Source organism: Maylandia zebra, linkage group LG20, assembly GCF_041146795.1.
Source record: "Maylandia zebra isolate NMK-2024a linkage group LG20, Mzebra_GT3a, whole genome shotgun sequence".
NCBI lineage: Eukaryota > Metazoa > Chordata > Actinopteri > Cichliformes > Cichlidae > Maylandia > Maylandia zebra.
The window spans coordinates 15,748,916-15,770,648 of record NC_135186.1 but is presented as its reverse complement, the minus strand read 5'-3'; the positions used below and the strand labels follow the sequence as shown (position 1 = coordinate 15,770,648).

Genomic DNA, 21,733 nt, shown 5'->3' with positions numbered 1-21,733 from the left:
ATGTTCCTAAGCTGAGCTGACTTACAGCTTTGCAGGCTGTCTTCTACATGCAGCATCATCTGCATGAACTACACGCAAGTTTGTGTAGGTTCTGTACCTCTCTGTTTAGCCAAATAACACCTTAAAGGACACAAACATACTACTATAAGATAAGCTTACACCTTATGTTTTATGGCTCCATGCAGATTTTGGCACAGCCACATTTTTAACACACAAACAAGCATTCAGCAAGCATTTCCTTACAGCTTTCCTCTATTCAAAACACTATTTATGAGTGCCTGCATGTGGCACACTTAGGGGACATCTGCTATAAAAATATTCAGAGTTACACTGTCCCTGAATAAGCTCTGCTCTAGTTTAAGTAGATCAAACAGCTGACACTAGTGACCTATTCGCTGGAAGAAAAGATGTTTCAGACAGTTTGACCCACATCACAACTGTGATCCTGTGCTTAAGAACGCAAGATGTTAGTGTGGATTTCCTCAGTCACTGGTATGGTTTCAAAGGGCTGTTAATGACAGTCAGCCTGTGCTGAATAATTCATGAAGGAGTTGGCTTTTGGCTGTTGACTCACATTGTCGATGGCCCTGAGCCGGAGTCCAACCTTCTTGTCCTGGTCTTTGCAGAGGATGATCTCCCGCAGTCCTGGGCGGATTTCTGCCCTCCTGATGCCAATGTCTGCTCCGGTAACCGGCCGCACCATCCCTCCAACACCTGAGCCAGAGGGCAGTGCCACTTGCTGGAAAGGGCAAACAGCGAGGAAGGTGAAAAGGTTGAAAGACGTGGGTTAAAAAAAAAAAGAGAACTAGCAGGGGTGATTTAAAACAGATTTAAGAGCAAGGCTACATTAATATTCAAGTCAACATAAAAAGGAAAGCTGTATCACATAGAGTGGGAGGATTCGGTTTCATCTCCTCCTCCACCAGAGAATGACACGCTTTAGGCTTTTCTTTCAAAAACTTCTGTCGTTAATATGCTTTGAAATTAATTTTTTAAAAAGCAGGAAAATAACAGTGGAGGTGCAGAGAAGCAGCAAATGGCAAAGAACTCAGATGGTTAAATGCCAGGTGACAAAACTGAGCGGAATGTGTCGTCGCCCCCCCGCTCCTCCACACACACACACACACACACACACACACACACACACACACACACACACACACACACACACACACAGTGTTGGAGGGGAGTGAAGAGCTCACACCCTCCCACACAGTGCTCCAGGCCTGCAGTGAGTCATTTAGTAATGTGGAGCTCCAGGAACACAGTACTGTTGCACTCTCACAACTCCTACATCCAATAAAAGCAGGTTTTGAGTCATTAAATGTTGCTGGTTTGATGTGAGATTAATTATGAAGTTTTAAATTAAATGTGACCAGAATTTAGTGTAAATAAAATGCCAAAATGCCTATTATTATATCTTTTAGTCACAACTGTTAATAAATAAAAAACGAAACATGCCATATATCCACACATAATGGGGTAGCATGAAGATCAAAACACACACAGTTATAATGCTTACATTGTCAGCAACAGGCACCAGGGCCAAGTTCTTCTGCACTTCATCGCTGTTGAGGGCCAGCCCCATGTAGTCTCCCAGTTCCTCCAGATTTGGGTACAGGCCTGGGAGAACAGGCGGGACAGAGAAGGAGGTGAGTGGGTGAAAAACAAGGTCAAGAAGGAACTGAAATAAAGGGAGCAGTTGGAGGCAGACAGAGCAGGTAGAAGGAGGTTGATGTGGTGAGTAGGAAGGAAAAAACGAGCTTTCTACATAATATGCTACCACTTAGCCACAGTATATAGAGAAATATCATCTTGATCCACTGGTATGTCTGTGACCACACCTCTATGACCACCAACACAAATCTGGTAATGTTGTGTGATAAAACTCAAAATGAAGATGTTAGTGGTTCTGAAACATCCTAGCATTGGGACCTCATTTGGTCCTCATTTAGAAATTAATGTTCAATCAGTGGTCCGAAGTCTGTTTGGTATGATATGGATCTCACTTCTGAGAAACACACAAACAAGAACACTGAGGGAAGATTGCTGCAATACAATCAATAAAAAGTTTTAGTGTCACACTCAAGATCATTCGTGCTTTCCTCTCAGTTAGATTATTGTAATAGCCTTTTAACAGGTATCGATTAGAAATCAATTAGTGAATTCTACATTGCCCAAAACGTGGCAGCAAAATCTAGGAGGACCAGGAAGAGTGCACATAATACCTCAATTTTACTCTATCTTAGTGCTTTTAAGGCCCTTGAATGCCTGGACCCAGACTACACTATACTGGAATTGCTGTCCCTGTACCCACCAGTGTACAGTCTGCTAATTTCTCCCACTTCATGCTTCTCAGTTGCAGAATGATGTGCCTGGCATACTCCAGCTCGCTTCATCTGTATCTTTTTTTAAAATCCCCTTTTAACGACTTAGGAGCAGACCTGCTTCTAAATTATTTACACTTTTTTAGGTTATTTTATTGTTGACTGCTGAGTCCCACTATAATTTATTCTGGACATTGCACTTGACTCTTGCTGAGACACTGGTAACTTATCCTTGAAGTGATTGAAATGATTATAATGTGCACTGTGTTTTGTAGCACTGGTTTTGATGAAATCCCATACAAATACATTTTAATATTTTTCTAATTAATGCAAAAGAAGTAAAGAAGGTAAAGAAGTGCTACCTCTAAACATAACAATGAAGACAGGTTTCCCGCAGTCACAGGTTTTTAAACGATTTAAGTTTGTTTAGCCGACCACCTTCTTTCCAACACTTTATATTTTATTCATGCCATCCATCACTACAAGGGCACAGCCTGAGCTATTAAGCTTTCCGCTGAAGAAATTTGATAATGAGCGGCCTGTGTTGCTGTGCAGTACAACCATTCAGACATCAGCACTGAGCTCCGTGTTATGACATCAAGCCCTCTATAACCTGCTATGGAAAGGTTTGCTTGTTTCTTGTATGTGTCCATTGTGTGTTCTTGTTTTGCCTACGTAAATATCCCAAAGATATAAAAATATAACCATGTAGTTTCATGCAAAGTGATGATACATGCCTGCCTGAATTTCTTTATTTTGGAAAAAGCAAAAGGAAGAATGTGTATGGTAGTATTCAGAGGAGGGAAATAGGTATCAGCCAAGTTGCTAAACACCTATGAAAGTAAGAATGAAAGCCATTTAATTACAAGTTAATCCCCATGTATGATGTTCTTATGTACTTTGAAAGCACATGCAACCACACCCAGAATGGATTGCCAGCAAATTAAGTCATATGTCTACCTGTTCTGTAGCTAAAATTATTAGTAGATTAAACAGGAAAATAATGAACAACTGGTAGCTGGTGGTGTAATTCTTGAAGTAATTTACTCACTGCTGACATGTTACCCGCAGTTACCAGAAAAGCTACAGCTTCAATAAGGAAGTGATTAAAGAGATTTAAACTGTACTGCCTGTGTGGGGGCAAGTGGCTTTTTTTCTTTTAAATAATGGTCTGTGACCAGTTGTGTTTGACCCTATAATTTATCAGGAAGGTCTGACAGGAACTCATTGCTTTTTTACCTTTTCTGTCAAAGGTTGTTGCTATTGGATTCTGACTTCCTGTTTTATAATCACAGAAACTTTTTTGAAAACCAGTGAGGTCGGTTTACTGAGGACAAAAGTGGAAATGAAACAAACTAAGCAGTAGATAGGTGGTATATGTTGAGCGCACCAGAGAGTATGACAGGACAGCAGGAGGGAGTAGTTTAATGATTCTGATCTATTAATACATCACTGAGACAAAATCTTAGTATCATATTCTTATTTTAACATGATCTGAATATGCCATTTTAATAAAATATACACTCCACCTACACACTCAGAAATCCCCCAAGGCACACTAATAAATGACAGGTCTGATCATGGTATGGAAGAGAAGCATAGAGACAGAGAAGCACCCACAACTCGTTGGTCAAGCCTTAAGCAAACAACAAAATATGCTAATTCAAAGTGCAATCCTACAATAGGTCCTAATTAAAATCACTGAATGTGCTCTGCTATATCAGAAAATGAGAATACTTTGTCATAACAGTTGGCTTGTCCTCTCTGCTTTCCTGGTCTATCTTCCTATGCTCTCTTATTTTATCTCTTTGGTTCACCTCTCCCACACATGCCTGCTTCACATGCTCCCACACGGGCAAGTATTAGGAATGATAATGATTTCTCCTTTTTTATTCAATGATGTTCCGTTGTCCTCTCAAATTAGCAAAGCAAAGAAAAGACTACTGGGGTGAAGTATCAACAGTAACAACCTGTGAGCTCTGTAAACAAGGACCTGAATTCAAATCTCCACACTCCCAGGGATGATTAGGATGAGCATGAAGGATGTCCTGTTTTACTAGAACTAGAAATCTCCTGTCTTAGAGAGAAGCTGAAAAACTATTCTATGCATTTATAACATCTAGGATTGACTACTGTAATAGGGATAGGGACTAGAAAGAGAGAGCATCCTATTAAATTCAGAATCGAATTTAAAATCTGTCTCTTCACATATAAGCGCTTGAAAAATAATCAGTCTGTTACTTGGTTATTTGAAGAGTAGAATGGGAGGCAGAGCCTTCAGCTTTCAGACTCCTCTTCTGTGGAATCAGCTTCCAATCTGGATTTGGGAGACAGACACCTTCCCTACCTTTAAGATTAGTCTTAAAACTTCCCTTTTTGCTAAAGCACATAGTTAGGGTTGGATCAGGTGACCCTGAACCCTGCAGTTATGCTGCAATAGGCCTAGGCTGTTTAGGGCTTCCCATGATGCACTGAGCACTTTTTCTTCACTCACCTCTTTTCATTCTCATTTAATATTAGTTATTACTAATAGTAATTACTATTAATATAAATATGCTAGCTCAAAAGAGGTCATCTGATTGTTGGGGGTTTCTGGCTATTATTGTACGGTCTTTTCCTTAGAATATAAAAAACCTTCAGGGAATTGTTGTGATTCCGCAGTATAGTAATAAAACTACATTGAACTGAACTGTTTCTGTTCAGTTTGTTCAATCGAAATGACAAGACACCCTGATATTGTTATTGAACAAAATGAGTATATCCAACTAGGCTTATGTCGATCATACTGCCCCCTTTTCACCTCCTCCTCTTCCTCCCTCCTTTTCAACTCCGCCTCCTCCTCTCCCTTTTCCCTTCATGCCCTGTCCCACCACAACTGCCAGAGCCAGTCTCCATGGTGACTCATAGACAGCTATGCTGAGGTAAAAACAAAAGACGGAAAAGCCCACAGGACTTTGCATCCAAGCAGAGAAAGAAGAAATTGAATGAGTGGGAGAATGGGATAAGGGGGAGTGAAAATAAGTGGTTTTCTCTAATCTCCAAAGGCCCTTTTGCCCACTTTTAATCTTTTGTGGGGTCGTCATTTCTCTCGCCTTGCTTCCATCTAAATCCAACCCACTGCACAGTTCAGGCTTCCGTGCAGACAAAAACACAGAGAAACAAAAACAAATGCACAACAAAACAGAAACAAGTCACAAAAAGACAAATAATAGAATGTGTGAGGCCCCTTTACTCTAGTTATTTTCCTAAATAACTCCTAACACCAATCCCAGTCCTTTATCTTTCCCTTATACAACTGCAAAGTTCTTAACTAAAAGCTCCGAAACACAGGCCCCCCACACAGAGACACAAATACCAAGCAACAGAAACAAGAGAAAGAGAAACCAAAAGACAAAGAAAAAAAGGTGGTGGTGAAGGTTTTTAGGTGACAAAACAAAAACACTTTCTAAAGATTTTTAACAGTGTAAGTGACACTCACTTGATCCTGGCATCCCAGCAGTGGCAGCCTGGGGCTGGTAGGTTCCCTCAGTGATGGCTGGCATGGGTGTGGTAGTCTGGGCGAACTGGGCCTGGGCCTAAAAAGCAATCAAACACACAGTGATTTTTAAATACTGAATTAGAGATAACTGGGCTCAAACCAATACATAAGTATTTTACTGCTGGTAAGGAGACTGACTGAAGGATTTCTTTGCCTACAACAAATATCAATGGCTTTGGAGTGCAAAAATTTCCATTACTGTAAGTAGTTAATTTCCTGATTTCTTACAATGTTCAAACTTAATGTGGTATTACTGGGCTATACAGCTCAGCTTGACCTCTGCTATTCCTGCTAACTCAAAAAAGTTAAAAAAAATTATTAATTTTAAGGCTTATACCATTTTCAACAACCTTAACAGAAATTTTGACCAGGGGTTCTTAAACTTTTACACTGAACATCTTCTGTGGCAGGCAGGTTTGATACTGATATCACAAAGTTATTTAGCACTCAGTGATTGCGATGCCATGTGAGTGTTATATGTTTATTATTATTATGTTTTCTGTTCTCTCTGATTCAAGTACCGAGTTAAATTAAAGTCAGAGGCACAAAGGATAGGTTAAAGGTTGGTGAATATCCAAACCTCCTGAGGAGGGACAAGTTTTACAAACCATTTTATTAAATTACCTCCAAAAAGGTCCCATTCACTGCTTTAGAAGCTATGGTGACTAAAGTGAGTTTCCAAAGAGGCTCTACAACATCAGTAAGACTTCTCATTTTGAAAATGAAAACCACATTGGGAACATATTTGTATATTTTACATGACCTGTTACTTACAAAGCCAGCACCACATTTAATATAGATTCACTTCAAAACCCTTACCTTAATGACCTTGTCGACCTTAAGGTCCTCGAGTGATGGGTACAGAGACATGCTGTGGAGATAACACAACCAACTGTGAGTGGAAATAACAAGATAACAACCCAACCAGATAAGCATCACCAGCTCCAGACGAAAACTGTCTTCATGTCATCCATTACAACTCTCTAATGTAATTTCGATGCTAGTGTTTGAAACGAAGAGTAATAACACAGATTAAGAGTGAATGATGCACACAGTCAAACACTCAGAAAGCCAAAGTAAGAAACTCTGCTCTTGTCTGTGAAGGTTCTCAGTCATCCAGGTCATCGTAGTCAAAGGAGCTTGCAAAGAAAAGCGTCTGGACTTCTTTAAGTTGCTTGAAGACGTTTCACCTCTCATCCGAGAAGCTTCTTCAGTTCTAAGGTCAAATGGTGGGGAGTCCCAGATATAAACCTAGTGGGAGTGACCCCCCACAGAGGGACAAAAGGACCCCCTGATGATCCTCTAATCGCCTGAGCCAAGGTGGGAAACTGGGCGTGGGTCCCAATCAGCCAGAGTTTCGGGTGTGTTCATCTGCTCTTGTGCACTTCACCACTGAGTAAAACTGTATTTCTGGCAACTTTCTGGGGCAACATGGCATGTGTGTGTGCATGGGCAATAGGAGCAAAATCCATGCTTTCTAAAATAATGAACTAAAACAACACTACAGATAGTTAGAAGCACATAAAATAGTAAATAATTGCACAATAACCAGTAAGTGTCATATCATACCGTTCACAGTAAAACTGTTATAATGTTGGGCAACGATAAGAAAATGAAATATCGCGATAGAATATGGCTAAAACACACATGTGCAGTGCCTTTGTTTTCATACACACATGGCGGAAAAAGCATGGCGGCAACGGAGAATGAGAAGGGCGAAAGCGGATCGTTGAATGAAACGGATGAAGCAGAATTGGTTTGTAAAAATGCTGCAACTTCAGTGGTGTGGAACTGGTTTAGCTTTTGTCCGTCAGATACACAACAAAGCACTATTTTTGGTAGAGCATGCTAGCGGGCCGTCGTTATTACCGTGTTTTTTGGAAAATATGGCACACTTAAAATCAATCCTTTGATTTTTCTGAAAATCGACAGTGCCCCTTATAATCCCGTGTGCCTTATGTATGAATTCTGGTTGTGTTTACTGACCTCGAATTGATTTTATGTGGTACATGGCGCTCGAAAATCTGTCAAATGTTTCAGTATGACTTTGCTAAGCTACGAACCCGCACCGCTTGATGGATTGTCGGAGCATTACGGCTATCGTAGGCAGGAGCGTCGCGGAGTGATACGTACTGTGCTTCAATTACCGTATTGTGTGTGTATAACCTCTTTTTAAGTTTTGTGGATATTATGCATGGTTATGCTGAGGATATGTCGGCCAATTTCCACTGGAAATGCCTTTTGGTTAAACTGTCAGCAAGGAATTTACATTTGCACTGTTAATTTTTATATAGCTTTAATGCACAAAAAAAACAGCTGCTTGTTTAAGTGAAAATACGTTGATGGGTTTTTTTGCACTAATAAAGTTGTGGAGATGTAAAGTATTTTGTCTAGTGTCAATTATATCGTCAGTTATATCGTTATCGCAAATTTTCAAATGTATATCGTGATAAATATTTTTGGTCATATCGCCCTGCTCTAATAACCAGCTGCTTTTCCATTGAGTCCCTCATCTTGTGGTTGGTCTCCACCTCGGCACACTCAGTGAGCTTTTTACATGTTTTAAAGACTTCTTCTAGCAACTAATTCAACTGTCGCTGTATATCGAGATGAAATAAATCAAATCAAATACATTTTCTTCACCCTCAGAAAATAACTGTTTAGCAACCTCTCACTTTGTATTATTATTGTATTGCCAAACCGTAAGCACATTAACACAGATTTAGAAATAGCATTTGGCTATTTCTAAATCTGTGTTTCTAAATCTGTGTTAGGCGGTGAATAAATCCAAGCTAAGGTGACCTTTTGTCCAGACAGTACATGGAACAGTTTTCCATAGTTTAACATTAGCAGCAAAGCTCCAGAAATGAAGAACCTGGCAACGAATGGCCAGGTGAACACACAGGCACTGTCAATATATGTAAAGGACCATAGAAAAAACAAGGTCACTTATTCCAATGTGTGTCACCTAGGGACACAGTTATCTTCTTCAGTCTTGTTTTAACACTGGATGAATGAAGGTGTGCACATGTGTGTGCTGACTTTGAACTCACATTACCGTAAATGACGTATTCTGGACAAAGTAGACATGACACAAGGTATTTTGGTAGAATGTGTACAGTGCACAAAAGTAGGACAATATATAAGAAAGTCTTTTAATCATCTCCTCTGAACTGTGGTAATGATGAAGGTCTCTGCTAAGGTTCAACAACATTGCACTGAATAACACTCAGGTCTGTAAATATAAATGAGTTGTACAGAGCACATGCGGCTTGCCACACAACATAATATTGAGTCAACACAGGTGGAGGAAAAAAGACTTATGGAGAAACACATAAGCAGAGAGTATTAGCTCTCAGCATCCTACAATGGCAAAAACCATTATAATGCAACCTGGACTCCTTTGCGGTTTTAGTCTAAACAAAATTCAGGCCAGAAGACATTATCATGAACACAAACAAACAGCTGGGTGCAACAGGAAGAGGAAATGAGAGGTAGTAGACAGTCAACAGTCCAGCAGAACAGGCTAAGACATGCAGTGGCATGGTTACGCATTACAAGGAAGCATGTCTGCATCTGGTGTATGTTACTGTAGAACCTGCTCGCTCATTTGCTTTGTTATACAATAATGCTCATGTTTTCCTGTACTCTGGTGCCTGGTAATCTGACACAACAGAAAGTTCATGGATGCTTCTACAGGACAACACCTTATGTAAAAAAAAGTTGGTTGTCCAAAGTTTATGTAAAATAAACTATAGCATCCTCTGGTAACATGCTCAGGTAGCATGTTGACTCAGGTCCTGGCTTCAAACCAGCAGGTTTCTTTGGGTTCCCATGCTGATTCATCTCACCAGGACATTGTCACAAAACAGATTCTCAAGAGTTTCCTGCTACTTTAATTTATTTTATCTATTTGCTCAACGTTTTATCCTTATTATTTTGCAAATTGTTATGTTTGTTGTTGTTATTGCTTGTGTACAGTGTCCTTGAGTGTTTTGAAAAGCGCTTTCTTAAATAAAATGTATTGTTATTATTATTATAATTCTTATTATTATTGTTGTCAAGAGATGTATTCTAAAACACTTCTTCAGCTGAGAATCAGAGAGGAGAAACACACAGTTTTACTTGCATGCAAGGGCAGTACAGAGCACTCGCACTGAGAGTGAGAGCTCTGAGACTCACAGCTCTGAGACTGCCCTGGTCTTTATTTATACATCAGTGGGTGTTTGTTCCTTACATTGGAATGTGGAGGTGTATATGTCTGTGTGTGTGTGTGTGTGTGTGTGTGTGTGTGTGTGTGTGTGCGTGTGTGTGCGCGTGTGTGTGCGCGTGTGTGTGTGTGTGTGTCAGAGTGTGACCCCATAAACGACTTCCCTAAACCTGCTGGTCTGGAAAATTCAACAGTTCATCTATATGTAAAAAAGGCACTTAGACTAATACTGACATAGCTACGTTTATCCTACCGTAAAACAATAAAAGAAGGTACAACCTTTCCCATGCTCCCAGGATGTGGGTGTGAATGCCAGAGCACTCTGGAATGCACACAAAGCCTTTGCAGACTATTGAGGATCGCACATCCTATCACTACCATATGTAAACTTATATTATTAAAAGATTATACTGACTACCAAGTACAATTTTCTATTGACAATTATTATTATCATTATTGAATTAAGTGCTGACCTTCACCGTATATCAACCAGACTCCATTTTTGACCCATTCTTTTCAGTTTACTGTCATAGCCAGGGGAGGACAGACATTTGTTTAGAACTCTTAAAGATGTCGAAGAAGCAAGCTCCTTTAAGCGATTACTTTGGTGTTCCTCCACCTCCAAAGAAATGTCAGAAGGAGTCCGAACCGCAAAAGAAGGGCATATTCCCGGAAAAGTGGTTGCAGGAAGTGAGCTGCCTTCAAACAAATGATGAACGCAGAGATGTGGTGCATATTCCCATCATGTCTGTCCTCCTCCAGAAAATCTTATGCACGCAAACACGCGTTGCAACTTCTTATCTGGTGCGCATCTTTTATTTTGACAGTGCATGCACACGTGCGGACAACTTATGTGCACCCCTGATCATAGCATCCTAAAAGCAAAAGATACTTGTATAAGTTGAAACCTGAACATCTGTCCAAATGTTTCTTGCAAAACTGGTTTTATAAATAATAGCTAACTGTAATTGCTATTTTTCCTGAAAACAGTTTTATATCTTCTTCTTAGTAATATTAACATCATAATCTACTTTTCTTGTTAGGCACAATTTTTCTCAAAGAGATTTTATCCAAAACCAATCATTCATTCTGTAATAAAAACAATCTGCTAACGAGATTTCTTAATTGGAATTTGTGACAGACTCACTGCTGGAACTGTATATTCACTAATTCTATTTATGGTCACTGCTCAGCAGCCCATTCTGACCCTGGAAAACCCCACCTTTGTTGGTCTTGCATTCTTTAAATAACCCAGAGAACTCTGCAACAACTCCACTGTACTTGACCAAATCCCAAAACAAAAAAAGAAAAAAGAAAACACACACTTACCCACACATTACCACGTGGGAATATATAATAGTGAAAAGCGGAGCTTCATAAACTTTATCTGCCCACTTCAGCAGCTGATTTGCTGCCACATACACCAAAAGTATTGATCTAAAAAATGACTATAAATGTCAATACCACAGCAATAGCAAAGCCTGGTTTCCATACAAAATCCATATCCTCATATTTACCTTAGTTTCACTTCATATTTTATTCTTGGTCCACAAAACCCCTCCCACACTGGTTCAGCCCCAGTTGCATGAGGGCAAACGTAATCATGGATCTATATTGCAAACTTCATAAACTATCTCTTTTTAATCAATAGTTTATCATTAGTAGCTGGAAAAGGTGAGCAGTAAAAAAGAAGTGTGGAAGGTGGAAGTAAATCAGTTTTACTGAATATGACCACTGTATCTGAACACTAAGGAAAAGCACAGATATCCTTTTTTGAAAATAAAACTTCTTTGCCCCACATTGTGTTGAGGTGTACACTACACCAGCGGTCTCCAACCTTTTTTGCGCCACGGACCGGTTTATGCCCAACAATATTTTCACGGACCGACCTTTAAGGTGTCGCGGATAAATACAACAAAATAAAACTAGTACTGGTACCGAAAAAAAGAAGATTTATTCATAACACACGTGAAAAAACCCAGGAAAACCGAGTAAACGATATAACAAAATAACGCTGAAAACCGATAAAAACATGGAAAACCATACATTTCACACCTGAGCCTCAACTCTCGCGGCCCGGTACCAGTCCGAGGCCCGGAGGTTGGGGACCGCTGCACTACACAACAATTAAGCTTTTCAGCTTGTGATGTTTTGTTGTTGTTTAGTTTCCAGATAACAATCTACAGACTTCATACATGAAAGGTAACAAGCAGCAAAGAACCGGGAAAAGCAGAGAGCATTACAAATGGAACATGTTGCAATGGATGAACTTTTTAAACCTCTTCATTTTCCAGCTACAGTGCATGATTGCCTGTGATAGGCAATCATGCACTCACACACAGAGGGCACTCATGGCATATACCCAACTACTTTGTGAAAATTACTTTTTTAATTGTTACTGTATTTCATGAGAGGCTTTCAAAGACTTTCATGGATGTACAACATGATGATCTTTTTCTTTTTAGTTTGGTAGCTATTTATGTATCACGGATATTATCAAATATGTACCATTACATAATGGAAAAAGTCTTGTTTATGACATCAACACTAAGATGGCATTTACTGACAGGAATGAAAGGTGTTTATCTCTTGTGACATAAATCTTGCACTGGACACCTTTTCAAAGGTAGTTGTACTTTTACAATTCCAGTCTTGTATCTCCCCCAGCAGCAAGCTGATGAGGTCACTGTTATGACCAGCTATTAGATAATTTATCTTTGGAGAATCCGTCATCCTGTAGTGAGACGTACTTCAACTGTACTGCTGTCGACAGCAGCTGGTGACAGTAATCCTTGTTATACTCTGGAAACCCGCTGCAAGTTAGACAACCACAGTGATCAGAACCTCCAGCAGCTGGAGAACTGGTTCAGGTGCCGCCACACTAAGTTCACAGAAGCTGCTGGTCCAAGATCTTGGAGTCTGCGTCCATGGACAGGATGAATAACTGACTGGAGAGGCAGCTCACTATTGATTATTTACTGCTACAAATGATAAATATATTACAGTTTATAATTGTATTCATAAAAGCAGTGGTGTGCGTCAATGCCCCTCCTGGCAATAAAAATACATTCTAATTCAGTTGAAAGACTGTAATGTGTTGAAGAGCTCAAAGACTTCAACAGAATTTTGTTTTTTTTTCCTAATGAAGATTTCTTGGTTTCCATAACATGAATACATTTTTTTTTACTAAATACCCACTGCTCTCAACTACCAAAACACTATCTGGATCTAGGGCTGGGCCATATTATACCGTTCACGGTAATACCGGTATAATGTTAGGCAACGATAGGAAAATGAAATATCGCGATAGAATGGGAGTAAAACGCGCATGCGCAGTGTCTTTGTTTTCATACGCACATGGCCGATTGTTGAGTGAAACAGATGAACCAGAATTGGTTTGTAAAAATGGTGCAACTTCCGTGATGTGGAACTGGTTTGGTGTTTGTCCGTCAGATACACAACAAAGCACATTTTTTTGCAGAACATGCAAGCGGCCGTTGTTATTGTCGTATTTGTCGGACTAAGATGCTCTTAAATCTGGGAGTAATCTGGGTCCTAAACTCCGTATTCTTCAGGTCAAACAACACTGCAGCATCACTTAGAGTTAAAAACTGTCTAAATTCTTTCATCTTTAATAAAACGATCAGCATTGCTGCTTTACCAGGTGTAACTATAAAGTTTAACTTCCAGGCATCCATGAAAACAAAAGTTATTACATTTAACGGAGTTAGAAGTTAGCAGGAAGCTAGCGGAAGTTAGCTCGCTAGTTTAGCTAGTTACCTAAGCATGATATTGCATGTTCTGACTGAGAGATTTCTGAAAAAAATCAAACGTACAGCTCTGCTATCACTTCCAACATAAATGAAGACAGGAAACTAAACAGCAGTGACGTTTGTAGGGTTACTGAAGTTGGGCTAGCTGGTATATAATGATGTGCTACGTGATCGCTACCGACACAGCTATGTTAGCATAACATAAACAGTGAAGCTGGAGGACGAACACTAACACTTTTCCACTTATAAAAGTTAACGTTAAAGTTCCTGATAATTAGAGACAAATGCAATCGCATGGCAGGATGCTGTAAACGGACCAAACTTCAGTCAGGAGAACAACTGAGATAATCCATCCACAATACGAGGTTAGTCATTAATATACTGCAACAACATGGGAATAGAGCAGCTGCCAGAGAATTCAACATTAATGAATCAATGGTACAGAAGTGGAGGAAGCAAGAAGAATGAGTTTAATAAAGTTTGATTTATCTGACTGCTTTGTTTCGCTTAATGTGCCTTATAATCCCGTGCACCTTATGGTCCGAAAAATGCGTACTGCACACTGCAGTTTAATGTTGCAAATGAATGAATATTCTTTATTGTCATTGTCACAGGTACAATGAAATTGAAAGATGTCTCTGGTCAGTGCAACATCACAAAAGATAAATACTTAAAAACTATAATTAAATACTTAAAAACTATAATGATAGGATATAAAAGATAGAAATACATATAAAATACAGTATTCTCATACCGTAGATACACCCAAGCAATCCAGGCCTAAGGCCCCATACAGACACTCAACATACGACCTAGTTGATATATCACTCAAACAATCAATCACTCAATCAATTTGTTAGCGCATCCAACAAAACATGTCTGAAAGCATTCCAACATCAAGGGCACAAATGACAACAGGGGCAATGAAAGTCATCTACTTTTAGTAGCATTGAGACATGATATTGCAATTGGGTAGAAACTGTGTTTGAGTCTGTTAGTCCTTGTGTATGTTGTTCTATACCGTTTACCTGAAGGCAGCAGTTCGAACATGGAGTGTCCAGGGTGTGAGGTGTCCTTTATGATGTTATGGGCTCTTTTGAGGCAGCGGGAACTGTGTAGGTCTTTCAGTTTGAGGAGAGGGCAGCCGATTGTCCTTTGGGCAGCGTTGATTACTCCCTGGAGTGCTTTCCTCTGAGCCACTGTGCAGCTAGCGTACCATATGCCTATGCAGTACGTTAGTATGCTTTCGATGGAGGTTCTGTAGAAAGACACCAGCAGTCTCTGTGTGATGTTGTTCTTCCTAAGCACTCTCAGAAAGTACAGTCTCTGTTGTGTCTTTTTCAGTAGCTCAGAGGTATTCACACTCCAGGATAGGTTTCCCTCTATGCTGACTCCCAAGAAGCGGAAGTCTGCCACCCTCTCCACACAGTCGTCGCTGATGATTAGTGGTTGGATTTCTGTCTTGTGTCTTCTGTAGTCAATTATGAGTTCTTTGGTCTTTTTCGTGTTTAGGAGAAGGTTGTTATCCTTGCACCATGAAGACAGCCGCTCCACCTCATCTCTGTAGGCAGACTCATCTCCCCCAGATATGAGCCCCACCACAGTAGTGTCATCTGCGAACTTTACAATGGTGTTGCTCTGGTGGGCGGGGGTGCAGTCGTGTGTATAAAGCGAGTAGAGCAGTGGACTAAGCACGCAGCCCTGTGGCGACCCAGTGCTTAGATTTAGGGCTGGAGATGTGTAACATCCCACTCTCACTCTCTGTCTGCGGTCGGTGAGGAAGCTATTGATCCACTTACAGGTGCTGTGAGGAAGCCCTAGGTCTTTTAGCTTGGCGTCCAGTTTGTATGGAAGAATGGTGTTAAATGCCGAGCTATAATCCACAAAGAGCATACGCACATAGCTTCCTTGCCTCTCCAGATGTGTTAATGCTACATTGAGTGCTGTTGCTATGGCGTCCTCTGTCGATCGGTTTGCTCTGTAGGCAAACTGGTGTGGGTCAAGGCTGCTGGGTAGGGCTGCTGTAATGTGGTAACGCACAAGTTTCTCAAAGCACTTCATCACCACCGGGGTTAGTGCCACTGGTCTATAGTCATTTAGGCTAGAGATATGAGGTTTCTTGGGCAAGGGTATTATGGTGGAGGTCTTGAGGCAGGGTGGGACGTTTGACTGTTCAAGGGATTGGTTAAAAATCCTGGTGAAAATATAGGCAAGCTGGTCTGCGCAGTCTCTCAGCACACGTCCTGGTACGCCATCTGGGCCGGCTGCCTTCCTCGGGTTAACAGCCTGCAGGGTGCGCCTCACTTCATGCTCCTCCAGAGTGATGATGGTACTGCTGCTGTGGGCTGTATGGTGTAGCTGTTCCTCTGAGGCATAGGGTGCAGTGACCTCAAAGCGTGTGAAGAAGGTGTTCAGCTCCTCCGCCAATGCTGGGTCACCTTCAGCCATACCTGATTTGGACTTGTAGTTTGTCAGCTGCTGGACACCCTGCCACACCAGCCGGCTGTTCTTACTCTCCAGGTGGTTCTCGATCTTCTTCCTATAGTCCGCCTTGGCCTTCTTAATGCCTTTTTTCAGGTTGGCTCTAGCCCTGCTGTAGCTCTCCCTGCTTCCGGACCTGAAGGCGCTGTTCCTCTCTTTTAACAGCTGCTGGACTTCCCGGGTCATCCATGGCTTTTGGTTGGTGTAAACCCGGATCTGCTTGTCTACTGTGACAGTGTCTATACAGTGTTTGATGTAACAGAGGACACTGTTTGTGAACATTTCCAGGTCTTGATGTTGGAAGATATTCCAGTTGGTTCTGTCAAAGCAGTCCTGTAGCTGTTGAGAAGCGCCCTCTGGCCATGTTGTTATAGTTTTAGTGATGGTCGACGCAGTTTTCCTGATTGGGGCATATGCAGGAATTAGGAGCAGGGATAAATGGTCAGATTGGCCCAGATGTGGTAAGGGTCTTGCCCTGTAGCCCTTCTTGATGTTGGAATAGACTTTATCTAAGGTGTTAGCCCCTCTCGTGGCACACTTCACATGCTGGTGGAAATTAGGGATAGCTGTTTGTAAATCCACCTGATTAAAATCACCCGCTATAATGTGCACTGCGTCAGGATATTTATTGAGTTTATTGTTGATGTTCGTGTGCAAAAGCGCTAGTGCCACGTTAGTATTTGCATCTGGCAGTATGTAAACAGTTGTTATTACCACAACAGTGAACTCCCGTGGAAGATAGATGGGCCTGCATTTGACAGTCAGATATTCTATGTCCGGAGAACAGTGACGGTCTATGATCACTGTGTTTGTACACCAGCTGTTATTCACGTATATGCAGATTCCCCCTCCTTTTCTCTTACCGGAATTGTTTGTTCTATCCTGGCGCTGTGCGGTGTAGCCTGCTAGCTCAATAGCAGAGTCCGGGATGGACTGATGCAGCACCTCTTTTTAACTTCAGTGGATATTATACATGGTTATGCTCAGGATATGTCAGCCCATTTCTACTGGAAATGCCTTTTGGTTAAACTTTCAGCAAGGAATTTGCATTTGCACTGTTACATTTTTATAAAGCTTTAATGTACATAAAAACCAGCTTCTTGTTTAAGTGAAAATAAATGGAAGGTTGTCTTTTTGCGCTAGTAATGTTGTGGAGTTGTATTTTGTCTCGCATCAATTATATCGTCGGTTATATCGTTATCGCAAATTTTCAAATATATATCGTGATAAATATTTTTGGCCATATCGCCATGCTCTATCTGGCTCTATAAATTATTTTTATTTTATGAATGTGCAATGGCAGTTAATGGTTCATTGATATTAAAAGGCCAACATTCACTACCTGGGGCTGCAGATCGAGGCACCCTTATCTCTCTCTCTTGCTCTTTATGAATGTGAGCTGTAAATGAGCAAAGAGGAAAGTAAATATATGACAGCTGTGCTAAGCAGTGCTGTTCTGCAAACCTTTGACGTTAAATGAAAATGAATTAATAAAAAAATAAATAAAAAAGAGCGACTCTATGTAGGCTTTGTCAGAATAAACTGGAAAATAACGAAGCATTTGAAGAGACGTGTAACCATATTCTGCACCAGGATGTAGACGTTAACATGGAAAACCCCAAGGCTATTGGTGCTAGCAGTGCTAATGTTAAACAAACTCTGGACTTTCTACTTCTCTACAAGCTCAGTTGTCACATCGTGACAGCTAACTGCGTGTCATGATCACAAGACATCTGGACACATATTTATCAAAACAAAACAGGAAATTGGTGAGGAGGATAAAGGACAACTAGGACCAAACTAGGACCAAAACTGAAGCTGAATGACAGAGTTCAGCAAGAAAGACAACAAAATGGAAAAACTAAATGGAGTCAAGTTAAAAAATAATGACTTGCTCTCCATCCTGCTAATGCACCCATCACAAACAACTTCCCAAAGAAAGCTTATCCACATACTGAGGCAAATATAGCCAATCAAAAAAAACCCTGTTGTTAGCAACTCGTAATACAGCACATGACTTGTGGTGTAATGTCCATATGTCATATGATTCTTCTGAAATAAGGGTTATATTTTCAGTACCTGAAACTACTTTGCAGTACCTAAAATACTTGTAAATGTAAAATGTATTGTGAGTATTTTTAAATACCAAACATTACATGGTAAATGCTTTGTAACTCGCTGTATGATGCATTACCAAATTATTGTACTAATATGTGCGATATATCACAATCCTGTGGCAAGACATGCAGTCAGACACCGAGCTTAACACCAGTGAATAAAACTTGAACTCAGCCCGTAAAGTAAGCAAATCACTTGACCACAATAACATCTCACTCTCTCAGCTACTCCAGCCAATACTCTATTCTCTTCCTCCCAGTCCTCACATACAAGTGCATCATTGTGCCAGTGGATACAGAGGCACATTCTTGTACCTTCTACTGTTTACTTTTCAGCTCTGTTTGTTTGCTCTCCTTATATCCCTCCTTCATATCTGCAGGTTTTAGGTATAAGGGAGTAACCGTGGTGGAAAAAAAGGAGAGTCTGACCAACTTTTGCCATGACACAATCCCATCATTGACTCACTTCTGCATCTGCAGCTTAAAAGAAGTGGGCAGCTGATATTTCCATCAGCTAAATGCGCTAAAGTAAAAGCATTTATACTGCAGGTTGTCTGTGGCTGGTTATAATCTAAGATTGTTAGATTATAACCCTTGTGAGGAGCATTTCCCCAGCCTGTATTGTGAAAGTTTCACAATTCACAAAACTTCTTTCTTTTTTTTACTCTGCTTTTTTGGGATCTTAAGATAATTTCGAAATAAAGAAACCCTGTGGGAAAAAAAGCCAAAGGGGAAATAGCTCAGACATTCATCTGAAACCTACAGGGCTGTGACTAGGCAACCATTTCAAAGAAAACTTACACAACACAAAAAGTCCATATCACATGGCTTTAAAGCAAATCTTCATCTGCATACACTAGAATAAGACATGGCCAGGAACAAAGCTTATTATAGTTCACAAAAAACACAACTACAAGCAGGTAATAAAAAAAAGTTTAATTTTAAGTAATTTGTCTTTTATTATTAACTTGTGGGCATGTAAAACTAACTATGTTTTTTGAAACTGGTCATAACTGAAAGTCAAAGGTGGCATGTATTGTACACAGACTGCATATAAAAAACAGCTGTACCTTTGAAGTCTGAAAAGTGAAGCCAAATCAGGAGTGCCTGAGACCTGAAATGTCTCTAATCGTCTGCAGGGGGAGATTCCTCACAATAAAAACAAACATCTAGTCGATGGTCGATCTAGTCCATGGAAAATAACCGTACTGCTGACCTAATCCATGACCTCAATAAACACTTTCCTATTTCCTGAATCCATGTTCTATATTACTAGTTTTGAATAAAATACAATGTTTATTTTGGAAATTATGGTCCCCAAATGAATCAAGAAGTTGGATAAAGCAGCGTATTCTTTACAGAATGACTAAGCATGACAGTAGGTGGCTTTACAGTAGCAGCAGCCATCTTTTACATTATTTTACATTTATATTATTGTTATACCTTATATATTTGTTATGACTTGCACTTGATAAATATGCTCCCTCAACCCTTCACTTATTATGAATAAAAACTAAACTAATACAATACTAGTAAAAGTATTTTTTTTTTTTAAAAAAAAGCACAAAACTAAAGAGCAGACCCACTGTGGAAACTAAGAAAAATATTTAAAAAGAAAAGAAATTAAAACGAAAACAGACAAAATAGACAAAACAACAATAACTCTGTCCTGGGAGTGTGAAGCAGGATCGAATAGAAGAGTGCAAGCAAAGTCCAAGTTCCCCAAAAACTAAAATACTGAATTAAAGCACTTTTCATCACTTCTATTCAGCCTGATAATATGGAGCCAGCGAAGCAAAAAGCTTGGCTGGATAGTGGAAAGAAAAGAGAAGGCCAACTTCAGTAAGCCTGAACGAATTGGTTCGATCTAAGAATGTGGTCTTCCTGGCAGCTTATTCCGGTCTACTGACATGGCTGGGAAAACGAAAGAGGGAGGGAGAAGGACTGAAAAGGTAAAAAAAAAAAAAAAAGCCCACACCCTTGCTAATGTGCCCTATTTATCTGTACCACGTTACATTACAGGACTTAAGATAGCTAGCATACCGTTATGCTTTAGGCTGTTGTTTTAACGCTATAACAACACAGGAACTGCATTTTTCAGACGACTGGTCAGTAATATCAGGTTCGCCATTGCCATAATACTCTAATAATGGCTAAGCGTCTTTATGACTTTAATGAGGTCGTTCAGTTGCGTCTAAATCATATGACAATCATTAAGTTTTACGACACTAAAGTGTTGCGAATAACCGTTAGCTAACCTTACCGCACAGCCATTAAATATTAATGAGGTGCTTTAAGACGACGGGTACATTTTGGGCAGTCATAACGCTGCTAAAAAAAAATAGCTGAAATGAGAACACACTGGGAGGTGTGCATATCAAGAGAAAAGCAGCGGAGGAGCCGAGAAGCAGACCCCCTTTGTTCCGACATAAACAGCAGGAACGCAGAGAGCTAGCCGTAACGACGTTAGCTTGTAAGGTACACGAAGTCAGGATGTAACAGTTAATACTAGGAAGGCTTTGCTACAACAATTTGGTAAATGCCGTCTTACCTTTTAAATTTTTGGTTGAAAAGTCAGCTTAAACGCTCCTGAATTTCAGATAGCAGCGAACGCCTTTTTTTCTTGTCTCTGCTTCGCTGTGGCTCTCCGCCGATCAAACCTGAAGGGGACTTCTGGAAAGTGATGTCACTCCTGGCTTCCTGGTCTTGCCAACCACGTCAATCAGTATTGACGTTGTAAGCCACGCCCAGTACCGGTCACATGAATATTAACTCACCAGGACCATAATTATACGAAAACATTGTGATCATCGGTAATTAATGATAAGACAACTGTTCATTTTTGTTCTCTTTGGGGAACATGAGTCTAAGACTTTTAACTCAAGCGCAATTCAGTATAAATGAATCCTACTGTACTGTGAAGAGGCCATGCTGGGTTAAGCTAAAAGACAACATGGACTTTGTTTTCAGAGCGACGTCATTGTAGCTCATAGGAAAAAAAAGGAGGTTAAGTGATTATGTTGCAAACTTCTTCTTCAGTATGACACTCTTAACTTCAGGTTACAGGCATTTCTTTCAAAACTAAACGTTCACTCAGTGTCCTTTGTAGTGGACAACAAGTCTTACTAATACCTCCACCCATGTCAATATTTAAGTAAGCTGAGGGCAGAGTGAGGAAGGAAGGACTTTACTCATAGTTGTAGAAGAGGAGTCAGACTCAGACTTATTGCTACCAGAGTACAAAGTGAGGGAGGGCCAAACAGTAATCATCAGCCAAAAAAAGTGAT

The 21,733-nt window shown here is 40.2% G+C and overlaps 1 protein-coding gene across 1 annotated transcript in view; it reads right to left on the bottom strand.

The window, feature by feature from the left end:
• Nucleotides 1-21,156, bottom strand: part of sdcbp2 (syndecan binding protein (syntenin) 2) — a 29,229-nt gene extending 8,073 nt beyond the window's left edge. Inside the window, exons 1-5 of the mRNA XM_004565494.5 lie at nt 20,998-21,156; nt 6,685-6,736; nt 5,806-5,902; nt 1,523-1,623; nt 575-739 (exon numbers count right to left, since the gene is read on the bottom strand). Coding sequence (XP_004565551.1) covers nt 575-739; nt 1,523-1,623; nt 5,806-5,902; nt 6,685-6,735 — 414 coding nt within the window. The 5' untranslated portion in view covers nt 6,736; nt 20,998-21,156. The remainder of the gene's footprint in view (nt 1-574; nt 740-1,522; nt 1,624-5,805; nt 5,903-6,684; nt 6,737-20,997) is intronic.
• Nucleotides 21,157-21,733: the final 577 nt, after the last annotated feature.